This window comes from Gavia stellata, chromosome 7, assembly GCF_030936135.1.
Source record: "Gavia stellata isolate bGavSte3 chromosome 7, bGavSte3.hap2, whole genome shotgun sequence".
Classification (NCBI taxonomy): Eukaryota; Metazoa; Chordata; class Aves; order Gaviiformes; family Gaviidae; genus Gavia; species Gavia stellata.
Genome location: NC_082600.1, coordinates 9,208,040 through 9,225,727, shown reverse-complemented (window position 1 = coordinate 9,225,727; position 17,688 = coordinate 9,208,040). Strand labels below are relative to the sequence as shown.

Here is a 17,688-nt window from a genome sequence, read left to right as displayed (position 1 = left end):
CTCTGTCCAAGGACTCTTGCCTGTAAAAAGGCAGCAGGACTCAAGTTGATAATTGTTGCTAAAAGCCACAGACCCAACGCTGTGCAACATCAAGTAGTTTGGTGCTGTTATTCCTGAATAATACCAGCAAAACAGAGAGGAAATACCAGGCCATATGTATTCTGCCGTAACAGAAATCCACTGGGATTTCTCCTTCCCTGGATGCTTTAGGACAGTTACCTCATAAAGAGCCTGCTGCACGGCTGCCTCTTCAGTGGAGAGGACTGAGGTGTTCAACATCTCCTCCATGTTATTCAAACATCGGCTGATTGCCAGAAGCAGCTCAAACAATTTTCTGTCCAAATTGGAAGAGACTTCCTCTGCCACGTTATCCTGGGTAAAGGCAAGTCAGAAGTTTTCAGTACTTTCACTCAAGGCACAGATAAGATTTATTCACTCGTATAAGGTTAGAGGTTCAATCAGCTAATAATAAAATGGAATTAATGAAATACTGAGGGACAGACTTGGATGAGACAGTTATATGCATGTAATTTGTCAAGGCCAAAGCTAGGACAATGGCCCTTTTTGTATTGGGAGTGGCTGTGGTCTTACAGGTCTCTAATCTCAGGAATGGGCACAACACAATTTGTCTTGTCAGCTCCAATACTGCAGATTTACTGAAATCATTCACAGGCTCCTTGCTTTATGCAGTTTGAGGAGTTCTACCCACTAGCAAATCTTTGGATTCAGGTAGCAGAAGCACCATAGCTGAAACCTCTCAAAATCCTAAACTGATTTCTACATTATAGTCCATACCTGATGAAAAGCTACACTACAGTGAACGCCATCTGCAATAATACGATGATTGGCTATGTTTCCCAGTGCCCAAACAGTCTCTTGTGTCTAGAATCCCTGGTATTTTTTGCAATGCTAGGACATGCCATTTTTACCTGCGCATGCACCACATTTGCTTCTTGGCTTAGGTCTCCCAGCTGGACAGTGTAAGTTTTCAGTTCTTCCACAGTTGGGGTTCCTGCACTAGCGAATGTGCCTCGGGGCAGCGTGTTCATCTTTGTTGTAATCTAACATTTGGAAAAAGAATGTTGCAATTAGGTGAACAACTCAAATAAAGACAGGGCTATGGGCAACTAGATAATACTCTCTCAAAAAGCATTAAAATGAAAGTTTCAAGGCATTAATATAAAGCACCTGGTTAGCAGGGTTCCCTTTTTACTGACAAAAATGAGTTGGGTAGGCTCTACCCTCATGGGAGATTGATGAAAAAGGAGCCTCTGATTCCCAGCTTTAAGGGCTACAAGTTGTACTTTGTGTTAAGGCAGCCCTGCTGCTTGCTGCAGCGTAAGTCTTGCCTGAAAAACAGCTGACATTCATCCTCTTACATGACTGATATTCTTCCATGTAATGCAGTAATTTCAGTCTACAGGGAATCCCGTCATTCTAATTCAATGTGAACAAAACTGTTAATAACATAAATTATAGTCCAAGAAGTAAAATTCTGCAGTCTGTTCAGAATAAATACATAGTGTGCTCTTGTTGCAGCCCAAACTCCGCTTTTGATACAGGAGAAAGAGAGAACACAATGGTGAATGGCAGAACAAAATTTAAGCCAGAGATGTGCTTTGACCAAAACGTTCTCACTTGCAAGAACTGAGACTTAATGCACAACCAGGAAAATCAGCTGGGAGCTTGCTGGCTAACTCTCTTAGTTCTCTTGAAAGAATTAAGCAGATAACATCTGGTCTGAATGTTAACTACAAGGATACACCTATGTGCTCCCACGCTATGCATAGCAGTCACTACTTCAGAGACATTATTTACCTCAAAGTAAAATTAAAAGACAATCATGAAAACAGTATGCAGTAACAATTTTCTCTGGAGAACGCTTGCACAGATTTCAGTTATCTGATGAAGAGACATGATACGATGATGCAGGAAGATGCACTAATTGCTATCTTTACCACAACCAACTGCCTGCAAAAAAAGAGTGTTTTACTGAACTTAAACGGACCTGAGGTTCCACAAGCTGGCAGAGAGGAGATTTCATCTTCGATGACAGCTCTTGTTGTAAATATTGCCATTTATTACCCGTTTGGTCCTTTGGAGCTAAGGTGGGATCAGTCTGCTTGCTCTTTGGATCAGATTCTCCATTGCTGTATTGAAAAAACATTGTTACAATGGCAAATTCTGAAGCAGAATAAGCAAAAACTAGATTTGTAAGACTTCCTGTATGAGATTAGCTTCTATTGCTCCTGCCCCAAAACCAGAGTGAAACCAAGTGCATGGATGATCTTTAATCCAAGCTCTGACACATTTCTTTGGGCTTTTCCCTTCCCATGAAATACCCTAGGGGCCTGCTGGCAGCCTCCATCTCCGAAATGACAATATGGGGAGCATAGTCCTGTAGCAAGTCTTGGTTCCGTGCTGGAAGGTACAGGATCCCAATGCCCCCTATTCAAAGATGCTGCCTTTAAACCTGGCTGGCTATCTCTGTGCATTTGTACAGCAATGGATGTTAACAGAGATACCCAACTTGCCTCTGGATAGGCCTGCTTTAGTTTATGGCGGGTGTCAGTCCTGCCTGGTATCAAGACTGACTCTAAACACTAGAGTCAGCCCAGTATCAAGGAGGCTGTCGCATAAATGAGACTCCATTTCTCTAGACTGTTGGTGGCAGAAATCTCCCAGCTTCTGCCGTTTTTCTTCTAACGGCACATGCCGTGCACAGAACCAATGGTGCCACTGCAAAGTTTCAGCAGTTTAAGGCAGTTTTACATCACTGAATCTGGTAACTGATTTTCCTATTTTGTACCTTGATTCTAATTTCTGAGTCACGCTGTCTTCAAACTGTGGCTGCATTTTTTCCACGCACGACTCAATGAAGTCAATGAGGCTTTTCTGCTCAGCTGCTTTTACTGTCAGATCCTGTGTACAGACAATAGCATGAACAGTACGATCAGTTATGTGCACTGTATTAATCTGAAATTATGACTGCGCTTTTCCAATCACATTTTATGTGAATTCATTTAGCAAAGAAAATAAGAATACACCTATCAGAATAAAATGTAGTTTATGTGTAAACATTAGGTTACCCAACAAAGAGTTTTCTGAAAACGTGTATTTTTATGGAATGTATTTCTGCCTGAGCTAAAGTTTTAAAAGCAAAAACCATCAATCAGAAACAAATTATGCACATATGGAAATTTAAAGGCCATCAACTGCCATCCTTATATAGAGAAAAAGGCAAGGGAATATGGGAATTTTCTCAAATACAAGGTTGAGTTCCATTAGTTAAAAAGAGAGTGTTGAGAGAAAAGCGAGCAAATTTAGCAGCTCAGGCTGTATCACTTTCTCTAACTCTTTTCTAATAGTATGAAAAGGGCAAAAGCTAATTTTCAGTTAGCAAAACAGAAGTAGTTTACAGAGCACAGAACATCACAGGATTTTTTTATTGTGTTAACAACAACCTTAAAGGTATTGTGAGTTAGCCCGTGGGAAAACGTTCACAAAGCTTTAGCTTCAAATTCATCTTCAAAAGCAACGTCAATATATAGATTCAGATTTCATAATACATTAATGCTCCAAAGACAGGAGATTGGAGGGATGGGTGATGCCATCTGAATTATTACGATACAAGGCAAGTGTGAGGGTACCATCCAGCTTTGTAGTATTACTAAACCTTTTGTACATGGGATTTTAGGGGTGAGGCCTTTCTCCATCCTGACAAGCTCCCCTAATCCTGGAGGAGAGGGCTGGCTGAAATCTACCCTTGACAGACTTGATCCCACAGTGAAAATTGCAGCAGGCAATAAATGCAGCTGCCCCCCACACCCACAGGGGATGTGGAGTAGCCTGGCTCCTGGACGGTAGAATTACCTGTGGGTGCTGGTAATCGTTGTGCCAGAGGAGCGGCTGTTCAGCAAGGGCAAGCTGGGGTGTGCTGGAGCCGTTTGAGTGTAGGGTCTCAAGGGGCTCTGGGTCGACCCTCTCCGTGTTGTCAATCTATAAAGAGAGACCCATTGTGGGAAGGCTTCCAGACTTGACAAGAGGGCAGAACCCGCAGGTGCAGTTTGGGGAAATAGCAAAAGCAGAGCTGTCTTGGACTTGTCATACATAGAATCAGCAGTGCATGAAACACAGTTGCAACTCTTGCAAAGATTTCTGTCCAGTTCCATTTACTGAAAGTTTGATCGATTCTAACCTGCTGCTAAAGTCCTCGCGTTTCTCTCCCTGACAGTTACAGGGTTTGTTTTGCTTTTCCTCTTAGCAGATTGATATAAACCCTCCATTCTTATTGTTTGACCAAATTATAGGGATGTGCAATTTATGCTTATAAATTTGCTTACGCACCTGGATTTTCTATCTGTCTGTGCTCACAGAGACATTTCAACAGGAGCCTTTACCAGTGCTAAGTGTCTCCTGGGCCATGCAAGCTCCCTTTTAGACTGTGCTCCTCCAGCACTGGAGAGACTGTGGCTGCTTTTACACAAACACATCAGGTGGTCTTCTCTGGCCCCTTGCACAACAGAGTGGGAATTAGCTCTGAAGCTGGGAGTTACTGTCTCACCCATTGGGAAACTCAGCAAAGAGCGTGCAGCTGTGGCACAGGAGAGCTGGCAGAGTCACTGCCCTTGCCATTTATGCATTCTTCAAAGAGAAAGTTACTGCTTAAAGGCCTCTCTGCTGTGATACTGTCACAGACAAACATCATGGCATTTTAAAGGCATTTAAACAAACAAACCAAAACAAAAAACCTTTTTATCCTTTTTCTGTACTCCTCGCAAAATCTTGACCTCTATCACTGAGCACTTAAAGCAGAAAAGATGTGGTTCAGAGACTCATTAAAAAAACAACTACATGCTGCAAACTACAAATAATTATACAGCACTGTAAAGTAGAATAATAGCAAGTCTGACATTTCTGATTGACTTTTCTCCTTGCTTCACATGGTGAGATCTAACTGTTCTTCTGCAACTACAGCACATTAAAGCACCATGTCTCTTTCACTCTTGCTCTGCATAGCATTCATATGCTTTACCTGCTCTTCATTGTATTTGTCTTGAAGCATCATCTGGACTTTTTCCAAATTGCACTTCACTTCTTTCAGCTTCAGCGAAAGAGCCTCTATCTCTTGTTGGTAGTCTGCACTATCTCCACAATATTCCAGTAAAGTAAGGACCTTTTGTTCAATCTCTGATAACACCACCTAGAAGGGACAGCAGTCAATTATTCATTCTTAGAAGTACAACACTCCTTTCCTGATAACATTCTGAAGTCAATGCTCACACATCCCCTGTCCGAAAAGAGTAGAAACCTACAGGTAAAAAGAGCAATAGCTGCAACCTCCCTAGATTTTCTCCAATATAGCCTCTTTTTATTCTGAACAATTAAAAAAATTTTATACAGAGTTAGTCTTAAAACTCTTTCCAGTAACAGCCTCTGCAGGAAGTTATATTAACTCAGATATGGAGTAATAAAAGAGAAGAGCAGAAATTATAAGACTCCGTTTGGATGCAACCAAGAAGACAACTCCCCCATTGGGGAGAAGGAGGCAGTGCATAGACTGACCACATCACCCTTTGGGAGGAATGATGCTAAATTACCAAAACATAGCAACATTATCATGTGTCAGCCAGGCCACTGTAAACTGTTGGGATCTGGTTTTTGATTCAAGCTGCTGTGAATCAAAGTGCATCTCTGCATTACTTGAAACTCATGTTTTTAAGGTGAGCGTGGAGACAGGTACCATGGCTCAACTGCAAAGTAATCAACTGCAATAAATGAACTGCTTCACGTTATACATCTATGTCTAGAGACTGCTTCTGCTTTGTGCTATGTATATTTTTCTGTGTAGGTCTTGACTAGGTTAGAACCGCCGCCCTCCCCCAAGTTCACATCTTAACATTGAGCCAAACTGTTAAAAGCTGACAGGAATTCAGCAGCGCTTACAGCTGCCTGAAGCCTGCTTATTTTACTGGTTGGGACTGCCCTGTTGAAGCCTATGCTGACACCAACCCTGAATGGGATCCAGACGCAGCCAGCTACTTAGGTGCATTCAGGATCCTAATTACCCCAGAGTTCAGCACCCAAGCTGAATCACAGTCTAAACCCAGAGGCAACCCTTGGCATTGACTCAGTTCCTATTAAAAAAACCCACCCAACAACAACAAAACAGCTGGAAATGTCTCCTAGTAATTTAAAATGGGGACATTTTGGTATTGGCTCCTTTACGGTGAGTGAAGTTTGTTGCTTTAGATAGACTCAGTGCTTGAAGCAAACTGGTACACCAGGCTGGCACTGCAGGGAACTTCAGAAGTGGCAAGCCCGCACGTTTTCTTTTAATCTGCACGCTAGAGAAAAAAGCTGCATGCCAGGACACCCACCCACCCCAGCCCCTCATATCAGTCCTGTTTTCCTCCACCCGTTTTCTCCAACAGGTACCACCCCCTCCTTTCCATCCGCTGCCATCCAGGGCAAGAGGCTGCCCTAGAAGTACGGCAGTAGGTTGCACTGCTCACTGCTCTCTTCCCACTGCTCACAGAGGGCGGGGAAAATGCCCCTATCTTTCTACCTATGCTGGCAGCTTTTTGCAGAAAGTGCGAAAGAAGAATTTACCAGCTTGGAAGCTATCTTATACCAGTCTCTTAAATCACTCTGACAAAAATAGAAAGTGAAAATGTCAAAAGAAAAAAAATATTCCTTTTCTTCTAGCTGATTTATCGTGATTAAGACCAATGAAAAATTGCCTTTTAATAGAGGATTCAAACTATACTGAGCCATGTTTCTGAAAATAATCTTAAGAAAAACAAAGCTTTAAAAATACTCAAGAGTTCTACCTAAATCCCCCGGAAACATAAAGATCGCAACTCTAAAAATAAGTATTTTAACTAAGCCCTTGGAAAGCTGCACCTGAAACTGAAGCCAAGCGTTTACCTGTTTTCTGCTCAGTGTAATGAAGCTGATTAAGCTGTGAGAGGAGAAGCAGTACCCATAGCTTTTCTGCAGACACCCAACTCGGGGAAGGGCACCTTCTTTGGATGGCAGCAGCAACCTGACCGCTCCGTCTTACCTGGTAATCAGCAAGCTGCAGTTCCACCATCTGCTGCATTTTGGGGGTCTGGGGGTCTGACCTCAGGGACACTTTAGTTTTGTCTAGCCATTGTTCCAGCTCGGCAACCTGGGCCTGGCACACTTGGAGGATCGTTTCTGGCTCAGGCCTACCACCATCCACTGCTCCCTCCGAGCCGCGGGCTTTCCCTCGAGAGCCCTGGGTGGCGTCGGGGACAGGAGGCGGCATGTGGCTCTGAAGCAAAGCACATGAAAGAAATGCAGTTATCTATCTGGTTTTTTCTTTCTTTCCCCTCCCCTTACCAGTGGGAAATGTTTAACTTTCACACTCACAGAGCTCAAAAACCACTCTGCCACCGTGTTCCTAGATTTTAAAAAAAAAAAAAAAAAAAAGAAGGAAAAGAGAAAAAGAAAGGGAAACTCAGCAGCCAGGCTATCGCAGATCTGGTGTAACAGGTTTCCAGGGAGCGATTTGCATTTGCACAGGTACACAGGAGCGCAGAGGAAGTGGGATGACTCACCATTAACCAGTTCTCCCCTGAGGAGAGATGTTTTTCTGTGGGAGTTAGACGTAAAAGCAATGCAGTTTAAAGCTGCAAAGCAAGCTGTTGGGCAATGCTTTTAAGTTACTTGCATGTTCGGTTCCAACAGTCAAATACATTTTATTCGGTATGTATATACCTCCACACATGCAAATACTGGTACTTACTAAGTAAATCAAGCACAACACCACAAGAGCAAAACTACTTGTACACTCCCATGGCCCGAGGGCGAACACTCAGGCAACTGAGATGGTCAGTGGTAGTGCACAAGCTCTGCGTTAAAATGAGATTTGGCAGAAAATCAGAGAGCAAAAATGGATTGTTTCAGCTATCAATGTCTCACTTTAAATATTACTGTTCTTGTTTGCCTCTGAGATAGTATGGGAAAGTGCCATTAAACACAGAAAGTAAATCTGAGTATACAGATTCCAGAACAGTCTAAATATGTCTGTTGAGGTATATGTGACTGAAGAAATAAAAAAGTATCCACCAACTTCACTTTCTACCTGAAATTTCCAGCTCTAGTTCTAAGCATGTTTGGTTTAGTTCATTCATTTAAATAACAAAACATGACACAGGTATAATAATGTACATGATACCCTTTCATCAGACATGTATGGGTACATAAGCATTTAGTTTACACTTAGGGCATGCTCTGCCCCTCCCCAGCTAGACGCTGTTACTGCAGTAAACTTTATCCCCTTCCTCTACAGAAATAGAAACTCAGATATATAGTCAAATTAGTTGAATAAAATAAAGTGGTATTGTCTGCGCAGGTGTTCATGTGCATGTCACGTGTTTGTGTGCCAAGACGGAGACCATGGAGGCACTGGTTGGTTGGATGGTTGGATGGTTGGATGGTTGGAATGGATGGTTACTATGGCTCAACTGACAGTTACCATGGCTCAATTGACAAACAGTAGAATCACAGAATCATAGAATACGCAGTGAGCAGGGACATCTTCAACTGGATCAGGTTGCTCAGAGCCCCGTCCAGCCTGACCTTGAATGTTTCCAGGAATGGGGCATCTACCACTGCTCTGGGCAACCTGTTCCAGTGTTTCACCACCCTCATTGTAAAAAAACGTTTTCCTTATATCTAGTCTAAATCTACCCTCTTTTAGTTTAAAACCATTACCCCTTGTCCTACCACAACAGGCCCTACTAAAAAGTCTGTCCCCATCTTTCTTATAAGCCCCCTTTAAGTACTGAAAGGCTGCAATAAGGTCTCCCCAGAGTCTTCTCTTTTCCAGGCTGAACAGCCCCAACTCTCTCAGCCTGTCCTCATAGGAGAGGTGTTCCATCCCTCTGATCATTTTCATGGCCCTCCTCTGGACCCGCTTCAACAGGTCCGTGTCTTTCCTGTGCTGAGGACTCCAGAGCTGGATGCAGTACTCCAGGAGGGCTCTCACCAGAGCAGAGTAGAGGGGCAGAATCCCCTCCCTCGACCTGCTGGCCACACTTCTTTTGATGCAGCCCAGGACACAGTTGGCTTTCTGGGCTGCGAGCACACATTGCCGGCTCATGTCCAGCTTTTCATCCACCAGTACCCCCAAGTCCTTCTTGGCAGGGCTGCTCTCGATCCCTTCATCCTCCAGTCTGTACTGACACCAGGGGTTGCCCTGACCCAGGTGCAGGACCTTGCACTTGGCCTTGTTGAACCTCATGAGGTTCACATAGGCCCACTTCTCGAGCTTGTCCAGGTCCCTCTGGATGGCATCCTGTCCCTCAGGCATGTCAACTGCACCACTCAGCTTGGTGTCATCTGCAAACTTGCTGAGGGTGCACTTGATCCCACTGTCTGTATCATTGATGAAGATATTAAACAGAACTGTCCCAATACAGACCCCTGAGGGACATAACTCGTCACTGATCTCCATCTGGACATTGAGTCATTGACCACTTACCCTCTGGATGCAACCATCCAACCAATTCCTCATCCACTGAACAGTCCATCCATCAAATCCATATCCATCCACTGATGTAGTCACTGCATCATAGAAGGCCACTATGTGAGGCAAGACTTGCCCTTCATGAAGCCATGCTGGCTGTCTCAAATCACCTCCCTGTCCTCCACATGCCTTAGCGTAGCTTCTAGGAGGATCTGTTCCATGATTTTCCCAGGCACAGAGGTGAGGCTGACAGGTTGGTAGTTCCCAGGGTTCTCCTTTATACCCTTTTTAAAAATGGGTGCAATCTTTCCCTTTTTCCAGCTCCATGGACTTCACCTGACCGCCATGACTTTTCAAATATCACGGGTAGTGGCTTGGCAACTACATCAGCCAATTCCCTCAAGATTCTGGGATGCATCCCATCAGGTCCCATAGACTTATATATGTTCAGGTTCCTCGGGTGGTCATGAACCTGATCTTCTCTTACAGTGGGTGGGACTTTGCTCCCCCAGTCCCTATCTTGTGGTCCATCCACTGGAGAGGTGTGGGAAAAGAGGTGCCGGTGAAGACTGAGACAAAAAAGTTGTTGAGTACCTTAGCCTTCTCCTTGTCCGTTGTTACCAGTTTGCCAGTTGTGTTCATCGGGGGGCTACACTTTCTTTGACCTTCCTTTTCTGGCCGACACACCTATAGAAGCCCTTCTTATTATTCTTTGCATCCCTTGCCAAGTTCAGCTCCAGCCCTGCCTTGGCCTTCCTGACCCCAACCCTACACAATCGGGCAGTGTCCCTATGCTCTTCCCAGGATACCTGTCCCTGCTTCCACTGCCTGTGCATTTCCTTCTTGTCCTTTAGGTTGACCAGCAGGTCTCGGCTCAGCCATACTGGTCTCTTGCCATCCTCTCCTGATTTCTTACACCTGGGGACTGAGAGATCTTGTGTTCTCTAGAAAGCATCCTCAAAGATCTGCCAGTTCTGTTCTGCTCCCCTGCCCCTGAGGGCAGTTTCCCAGGGGTTCCTACTGACTAACTCCTTGAACAGCTGGAAGTTTGCTTTCCTAAAATTCAGGGTCCTGACTTTGCTCTTCGCCTGACCCATATCCCTCAGGACTGCGAAATCCACCAGTGCGTGATCACTGCAGCCCAGGCTGCCTCCAATCTTGACGTCACCAATTAGCTCACTTGCGTTGGTGACCATCAGGTCCAGTATTGCATCCCCTCTGGTAGGGCTGTCTATTACCTGGCTTAAGAAGTTATTCTCAATGCATTCCAGGAATTTCCTGGATTGCCTACAGCTCGCCATGCTACCTTTCCAGCAGATGTCGAGGTGGTTGAAGTCCCCCAGCAGGATCAGAGCCTGCGAGTGCAGTGCCTCCTGTAGCTGGAGTAAGAAAGCTTCATCAATAGGTTCCCCTTGATTGGGTGGCCTGTAGCAATCACCAACCACAAGGTTCCCTTTGTTGCCTCGGTCTCTAATTCTTACCCATAAGCTTTCAACCTGCTTGTGGCTATTCTTCAGAGACAGCTCTTCACAATCTACCCATTTATTGCCGTAGAGGGCACCCCTCTACCCCTCCTTCCTCACCTGTCCCTTCTGAACAGCCTGTAGCCATCAATAGCCGCACTCCAGTCATGGGATCCATCCCACCAAGTTTCAGTAATGGCATCTAGGTCATAGCTTTCTAGAAGCACAGTGGCTTCCAGGTCCTCCTGTTTGATGCCCATGCTGCATGCATTGGTGTAGAGGCACTCCAGCTGGGCTGTTGGCTGTGTCACCTTCTTAGAGGAACACCCCTCAATTTCTTTGAGGTATTTCACTGGTGTTTCCCTGTTGGCTCCTATGAACTCAGGAGCCCCAGCTCACCTACGTAAGACTTCAACTGTGCTCCAGTGTACCCAGCACGTCTCACAGCAACAGGCTGAGGGCCCTCGCTAGCATCCTGTCCCTCTAACTTTGGCGTGTCATCCTACAGCTTGTCATGGGCAAGCCTGATATTATCCTCCTCTGCCTTCAAGTCTAGTTTAAAGCTCTGTCAATGACCCCCATTAGCTCGTGAGCAAAGACCCTCTTCCCCCTTTGAGAAAGGTGAATCCCATCTGACGCCAGCAGACCTGGTGCCGTGTAGACCATCCCATTATTGACAAACCCAAAATTGTGGTGGTGACACTAGCCACAGAGCCATGTGTTTATAGACTGGGTCCATCTGTTTCTTCCAATGTTGCTGCCTGCAACATAGCCAGAAAAATTACCTGTGCTCCAGATTCCCCTTACCAACTGTCCCAAGGCCCTGAACTCTCTTTTGACTATGTGTTGTGGCTTCATCGCCACCCACATGGAAGAGCAATAATGGGTAATAGTCCCAGGGCTGTACCAGCCTAGGAAGTTTCCTATTGGTGTCCTTAACCCAGGCCCCAGGGAGGCAGCAGACTTCCCTAAGAGGAGGGTATGTCTGGTATATTGGACCCTCTGTTCCCCTCAGAAGGGAGTCACTTACAGCTATAACCTGTCTTTTCTTCCTCATCCAGTAATTCAAATTTTCGTCTGAATCTTAAATTGTGTTTTAGGCTGCTACAACTGAATTTGGAAGCAGGTATGTTTGCATGGGAGGGACAACATGCCAGAAGGAGGAAATGGTATCATTTAGCAATCACTAAGATAGTAGGAATTATTTGATTTTAGCATGCAGTTAAGCTCTAAATGGAGAACATAAATATAATCAACTTCATAAATCTCTACACATACACACATCTCTAGGGAAAACAAATAGATTTACCATTTATAAAAATAAATGTCTTCCTGTATCCAAATAGTAATTGATCTTGTAAATAAATAATTTAACAAAAAAAAAAAATTAAAAAAATCACTTGCTACAGGGAGCTGTGTAGCCTATGGAAATGTCACAGTGTAGCAACACACTGAAGTGGAAAAGATGTTGCAAGCAAGAAAGATGTCTGCTATGGTCTGAGAAAGGAGGCCTTCTCTAAAAAACCTGTCTACTTGAGCGGAGGAGGACGTTGGCTCACAGCCTGACAGCACTCTCTCCACAGACCACAAAGCCGCCGTGTCTGGCTCAAGAAACCGCTCCATTGAACTTTTGCATCGCTGGTCCGACAGGCTGTGGGTGCCCCTGAAGGCAAGACCCTGACAAACATAATGGTGACACAGAGAGGTGCCAGGAGGTTGTATGTTCTGTTGTAAGGCTCCTGGAACCCCAAAACGTTCAGCTGGAGGTTAAGTCTCTTGCATACAGGTGTCTAAATTCCCATTATCCTCAATGGAGATTTACTCAGTGCAGCCAGGGGTTCAGCCCAGCCTAACACAGACAAGTAGTGAGAGCTCAGCTGAGCTGCTCGCTGTGCTTGGGTACTGCAGTGACTCCATCTCCTGCGGTTGCAAAGGGAGTTTAGACACGTCCTGCACATGCAGAGACCAACAGCATCACAGCATAGCAGAGAGAACAAACACAGACAGATCACACGTATAATTACATCATATATAATACACTCACACAAGGCTATTTCTTTAATACCAATACAGAATATATTGGGCTGCCGGCTGGGTTTTAATAGTTTGCCATGTTTTTTTAACCTTAAATTAAAGGTTAAGCATGATGGAAGGAGTCAGGGGGAATGGGAGATGAAGTGATCTGGGAGCCTGCTCCTGCCCCAGGCAATGACGGATTCTGTCTTCTTCCACGCTCTAAACCCAGGAAGAGCTGAGGCTGCTCTGCTACCAGTCTGCTGCTCCGGGCCTTCTTGGAGCACTCATGTCCGTCTCCATACCCTCTTTTGTATATAACCTATAGGCTGCTGCACACTCCTCCCTTAGCCTCTGCATACCTTCCACAAAGCAGGAACATATAGGAGGGTCAATCTCCCTAATTTCTCCTTTAACTGCCGCTTAAAAATCCCATAGTTGATGTATGTGTACATCTCTTGAACCCCTCCATTCATGCCTGAATGAATGCCAGCATTTTAATTCCTGAAAATACTCCATTTCGTTCCCTAGTAAATTTCATTTTCAACGAGCAAATCAAAATGTATTTATTATGACCCAAAGCAGCAATATGAATAGGCCCACAAACGGTTGTAGGTATCCTACCATATCATAAATACTGCAACAAAGTCCCGTAGTATAACCATAACGAAACTGGGCCTCTGCCCACTAGGTAGGTTATACAACAAGCTCAGAAGGTCACCTTGTTCAGCCTACTTCAGGCCTTCAAACTCACCACAGCCTGACTGCCTTCACCTGTGCCAGGGCCTTCAGTGCTCTGCAAAGTTTGCATAGATGTTTCCTCACCATGTTTACTGTGTGATTCCATTATCTCATCAGCATCCTGTAGAGAAAGAGGCAACAGTGGAAGTATTTGTATCATTAGTAGTGTAGATGTGTAGTAGAGTAGATGTGTAGTAGAGTAGATGTGTAGTAGAGTAGATGTGGCACACATGGACATGGTTTAGTGGTGGACTTGGCAGTGTTAGGTTTATGGTTGGACTCAGTGATCTTAAAGGTCTTTTCCAACCTAAAATGATTCTATGATTATTGCCTTGTTGTGCTAAAGAAGCCTCAAAGGGCAGCAGCCACTCAACCTATAGTGGTCCTGGCCCAAGAGAGTTCTCTTATGCCTGTAACATCAATATACAGAAACAAACAATTGCAGCTATCACAACATTATCGAGACACCATGAAGAACAGAACAGAACGCCACCAAAATTGTAGCCAACTGAGTGTCTTAGATGCTGATCTTCTCATGTACAATGAGAACATCTTTCACAAATCATCCCCCAACAAAATGCACATTTTACAGCCTTTCCAGGAATTGTGAAACAAATTGCTGCTACCAAATGTGCATTTCTATCTTTGGGGTTTTTGTCAGGCTAGAAGAAATTAATATAGAATCATGGAATCATTTAGGTTGGAAAAGACCCTTAGGTCATTGAGTCCAACCAATATGTGCAACAGGAAAAGAGATTTTAAATGGCGAGATTTAATGTGATATGGAAGATGGAGGATCTGAATGAAGCCATCATGTCCTGCATTTCTACAGTTCTCTTGCTTTGCAGACTTCAGCAATACCTAGGACTTGTGCAGATCTTCTCCACAAAGATGAGTTCCCATCCCCCTGGAGATAAACATTACCTGAACGATGCCATCCGACAAGGTACCAGAAGACCAGGAGGTTGCACTGTCTTCCTTGTGCCTTTCATCATCTCTTTCTGAAGGCCAAAAGCTTGCCTCTTTCTCTGTGGCTGTACTTCCCTTTGAAAGCAGTAACAGCTCAGCATTAGCTTGTGAACAGGAAGCTCAGAGATTCCTTCAGGCAATGTAAATTACTGCAAACCTTTAGTAACACTTTGCTCTATTTCTGCCTTGTTTATCTATCTGTATTGTGTTTCCCAAATCCCACCTCTTCCCTTGCTCTATAGCTCTGCTGCAAGATGAATGGCAGCTGGATGACACTGATAGTTTTCTCTAGAGACCTCAGTGTGTCCTCATTTTTTTCACACTGTTTAAAAAAATAAAAAATCAACCAGAAACAATCTTTCTCCTGTTCTGTCCCCTAAAAAGTCCCGTATGTAAAGAAAACTGCACCAATGAAGGTGCAGAATCAGAAACCTTGAAACTCAAGTGCTTGGATCAGAGTAGGAAGACACCACCTCTATCCAAGCTGTTGGGACTTCTTCACACTGTTGGAAGTTTCATCCTTGCCTAGCCTAAAGCAACCCTTCCAATACTCTATCACCTCTTTGGCACGTTTCCTTTTGATTCTTGTCGCAAGGACGTATCAGAAGGCTAGTTAATATCCATAGCGAGAACTTCAGAGAAATGGAGATTCTTCAAAATTGGTCGAGGCCACAGTCCCTCCCAGGAGACGCAGATGACAGTAGCTGGTCACTACCAGCCTAGGAAGTCTGTGAGCTGCTGTGCGAGCGGGTAGCTAGGCTACAAGCTCACCAGCACTTCTGTACACTCCTGATTTCATTCAAATACATCTCATTTAGTCCCTAGGGTGCAGGAAAGTGTGCAAAAATTTTCATGGATTTTTTTTCTTTTTCCAAAAGCTATTAACTTTATCATGAAACTTTACTCCCAGCTTTGCTCCTCTGCAGTTCATCTGGGCATTCAGACTCCCCAGATCGAGAACAACCTGTTGAGCAGTGTCTCCCAGTTTCTCCCATTCTCCCAGAAATCTCTCTTAATTTCGTTCCCAATAGTCTGATCATGCCCTTTTTTTTCTTAAGCTCAAACATACAAATAATTTTGGTTGTTTCTTTTAAGTTTTAGCACTTCAGAGGCTGTCTAATTCTGTCTGAACACCACCCCCACATATAAACGCTGGTATTTAGGCCCATGTTTTCCCACTAACACTTCCACAAAGGGGGTATTACTGTATAAGCAATCCCACCAAAAGCAGGTTCACATATCACAGAATGAGGTGCTGCATAATATTGGTATTGTAATATTAGTAGTCTGGCTCAAGTGCAATTTCTTAGTATCCTGGAGTGATAACAGATATTTCAATTTGTTCTGTAGTATTTCGGATTTACATATTTTTCATAATTTGTCCTGTACCAAAATCTTGTCCCTTACACATACAGCTGTATATGTAAGATACATACTGAACTCACCTTGCTGTGGAAAGAACAGTCTTCTGATTCTTCATCTAAGGAAGGTAGAAGAGACATCATTCCTCTTTTTTTCAACTACAAAAATACACACAAAGAGACAGCCCAATTATTCATGACAAGAACAGTAAAAGCCTCTTCTCTTCTACCTGTAAACCAAAAGTTACCACTTGGGTCGACTTTTTGAGAAGCATTGAACATCTGCCACCCTACCTCAAAGTAATTGAAAACTGCAGGTACTAAGCACCTCCGAAAATTGGGACTTTTTTCTGTTCTGTAACGTTTCAACATCACAGCTGTAATTGGGACAAATTTCATTTTGCTCCATGAAAACAACTTACCAAAAATCCCAGAACAAGTGATTACCAACAAAACTACACATTGAGCATTTTGCTGCTGATTGCTTGACACAAACTTCATGTTGGATCTACTCATGCTAAAAAATAACCAGAGGCACACCTCTCTCCTGCCTTCTCCTACGCATGCATCATACTCAGTCCTTCTGGGACCATTTGGAAGCAATAAGGGGAGGAGAAGCAGTATTGATTCACAGTTGCAGGGGTGTTCCTCTCTCACGTGTCACTCCTCCTGGAGGAAGAAGGGTTATTTACCTTCCCTCTTTGGCTCTCAGGTAAGTGATACAACCTGGTGCTCCGCTTACCTGCTGACCAGAAACATCAGTCCCAGTCAAGTCACTTTGTGCTAGTACAGAGGCTGTGGGTTCATCTCCTGATTCAGGCACTTCTTGCTGTAAGCGCTGGTGAAGCTCAGACATTGAATTCTTCATCCCGGTAAGGATATCTTCCTTTCTTTGGCACAGCTTTATGATTTCTTCTTTTACAGCTTCCATTTCTCCCTAAGAAGCAACAATATCTGTAAGCATCCATTTTTCTTACTTAACCAAACAGTAATGTAACAGATGACACCAGTGATGCATTTTACTGGGACTGGGGCTATTTTCCCTTTTTCCTTTTTCAGGGCATTGGGACAGTTTCCCATTGTCACCGCAGGAGATGTCCAGATACATGCAAAACAGCAGGAACAGATTCAGCTCAGGACAGCACTTGCCGCCTGTAATGCAGAAGTTGGTAGTCTGGAAGGAAATGTGAAAGGCTGGATAACTAATTTTAACTAGGTCCTGCATAGCCATGGGAATACGAGTTTCCTTCAGGACAGAGGGAATGCAGCTGGGTTACATTACTCTGCGTGTCAGAGCAGGTGATGTTACTTCCAACTACCTTCTCTGGAAACCTGACACAAAACACTTGCAATAGCCTTGATGAGGCCAAAGACAGCAATAAGAGTAGCTCAGGGCTGAGTCGTCTTTGCTGAAGCTGACCTAAAAGAAGTAAGCAAACCGTTCAGTGGGTTTTAGTGACATGGCTAGGGCCAAAACTATCCCATGTCTTTGAATAGGATATTGGGAGCAATGATCCCCAACAAAGTACAAGGAAAATATTTAATGTTCTGCAGGGATTAAACAATAATTCAAGTAACTGCACTAACAAAGGGGGAAATAAATCTGTCTTGGTCTCCTCCCTGGCCATGACTATTGCTCTAG

The 17,688-nt window shown here is 44.1% G+C and overlaps 1 protein-coding gene across 1 annotated transcript in view; it reads right to left on the bottom strand.

Moving 5' to 3' along the window:
* Window positions 1–17,688, bottom strand: part of SYNE2 (spectrin repeat containing nuclear envelope protein 2) — a 177,613-nt gene that overhangs the window by 71,562 nt on the left and 88,363 nt on the right. The window contains exons 64-74 of the mRNA XM_059819247.1: window positions 16,789–16,983; window positions 16,131–16,205; window positions 14,641–14,760; window positions 13,730–13,837; window positions 7,067–7,300; window positions 5,036–5,203; window positions 3,874–3,999; window positions 2,810–2,922; window positions 2,009–2,150; window positions 930–1,061; window positions 220–372 (exon numbers count right to left, since the gene is read on the bottom strand). Of these exons, the coding sequence (XP_059675230.1) occupies window positions 220–372; window positions 930–1,061; window positions 2,009–2,150; window positions 2,810–2,922; window positions 3,874–3,999; window positions 5,036–5,203; window positions 7,067–7,300; window positions 13,730–13,837; window positions 14,641–14,760; window positions 16,131–16,205; window positions 16,789–16,983 (1,566 nt within the window). The remainder of the gene's footprint in view (window positions 1–219; window positions 373–929; window positions 1,062–2,008; window positions 2,151–2,809; window positions 2,923–3,873; window positions 4,000–5,035; window positions 5,204–7,066; window positions 7,301–13,729; window positions 13,838–14,640; window positions 14,761–16,130; window positions 16,206–16,788; window positions 16,984–17,688) is intronic.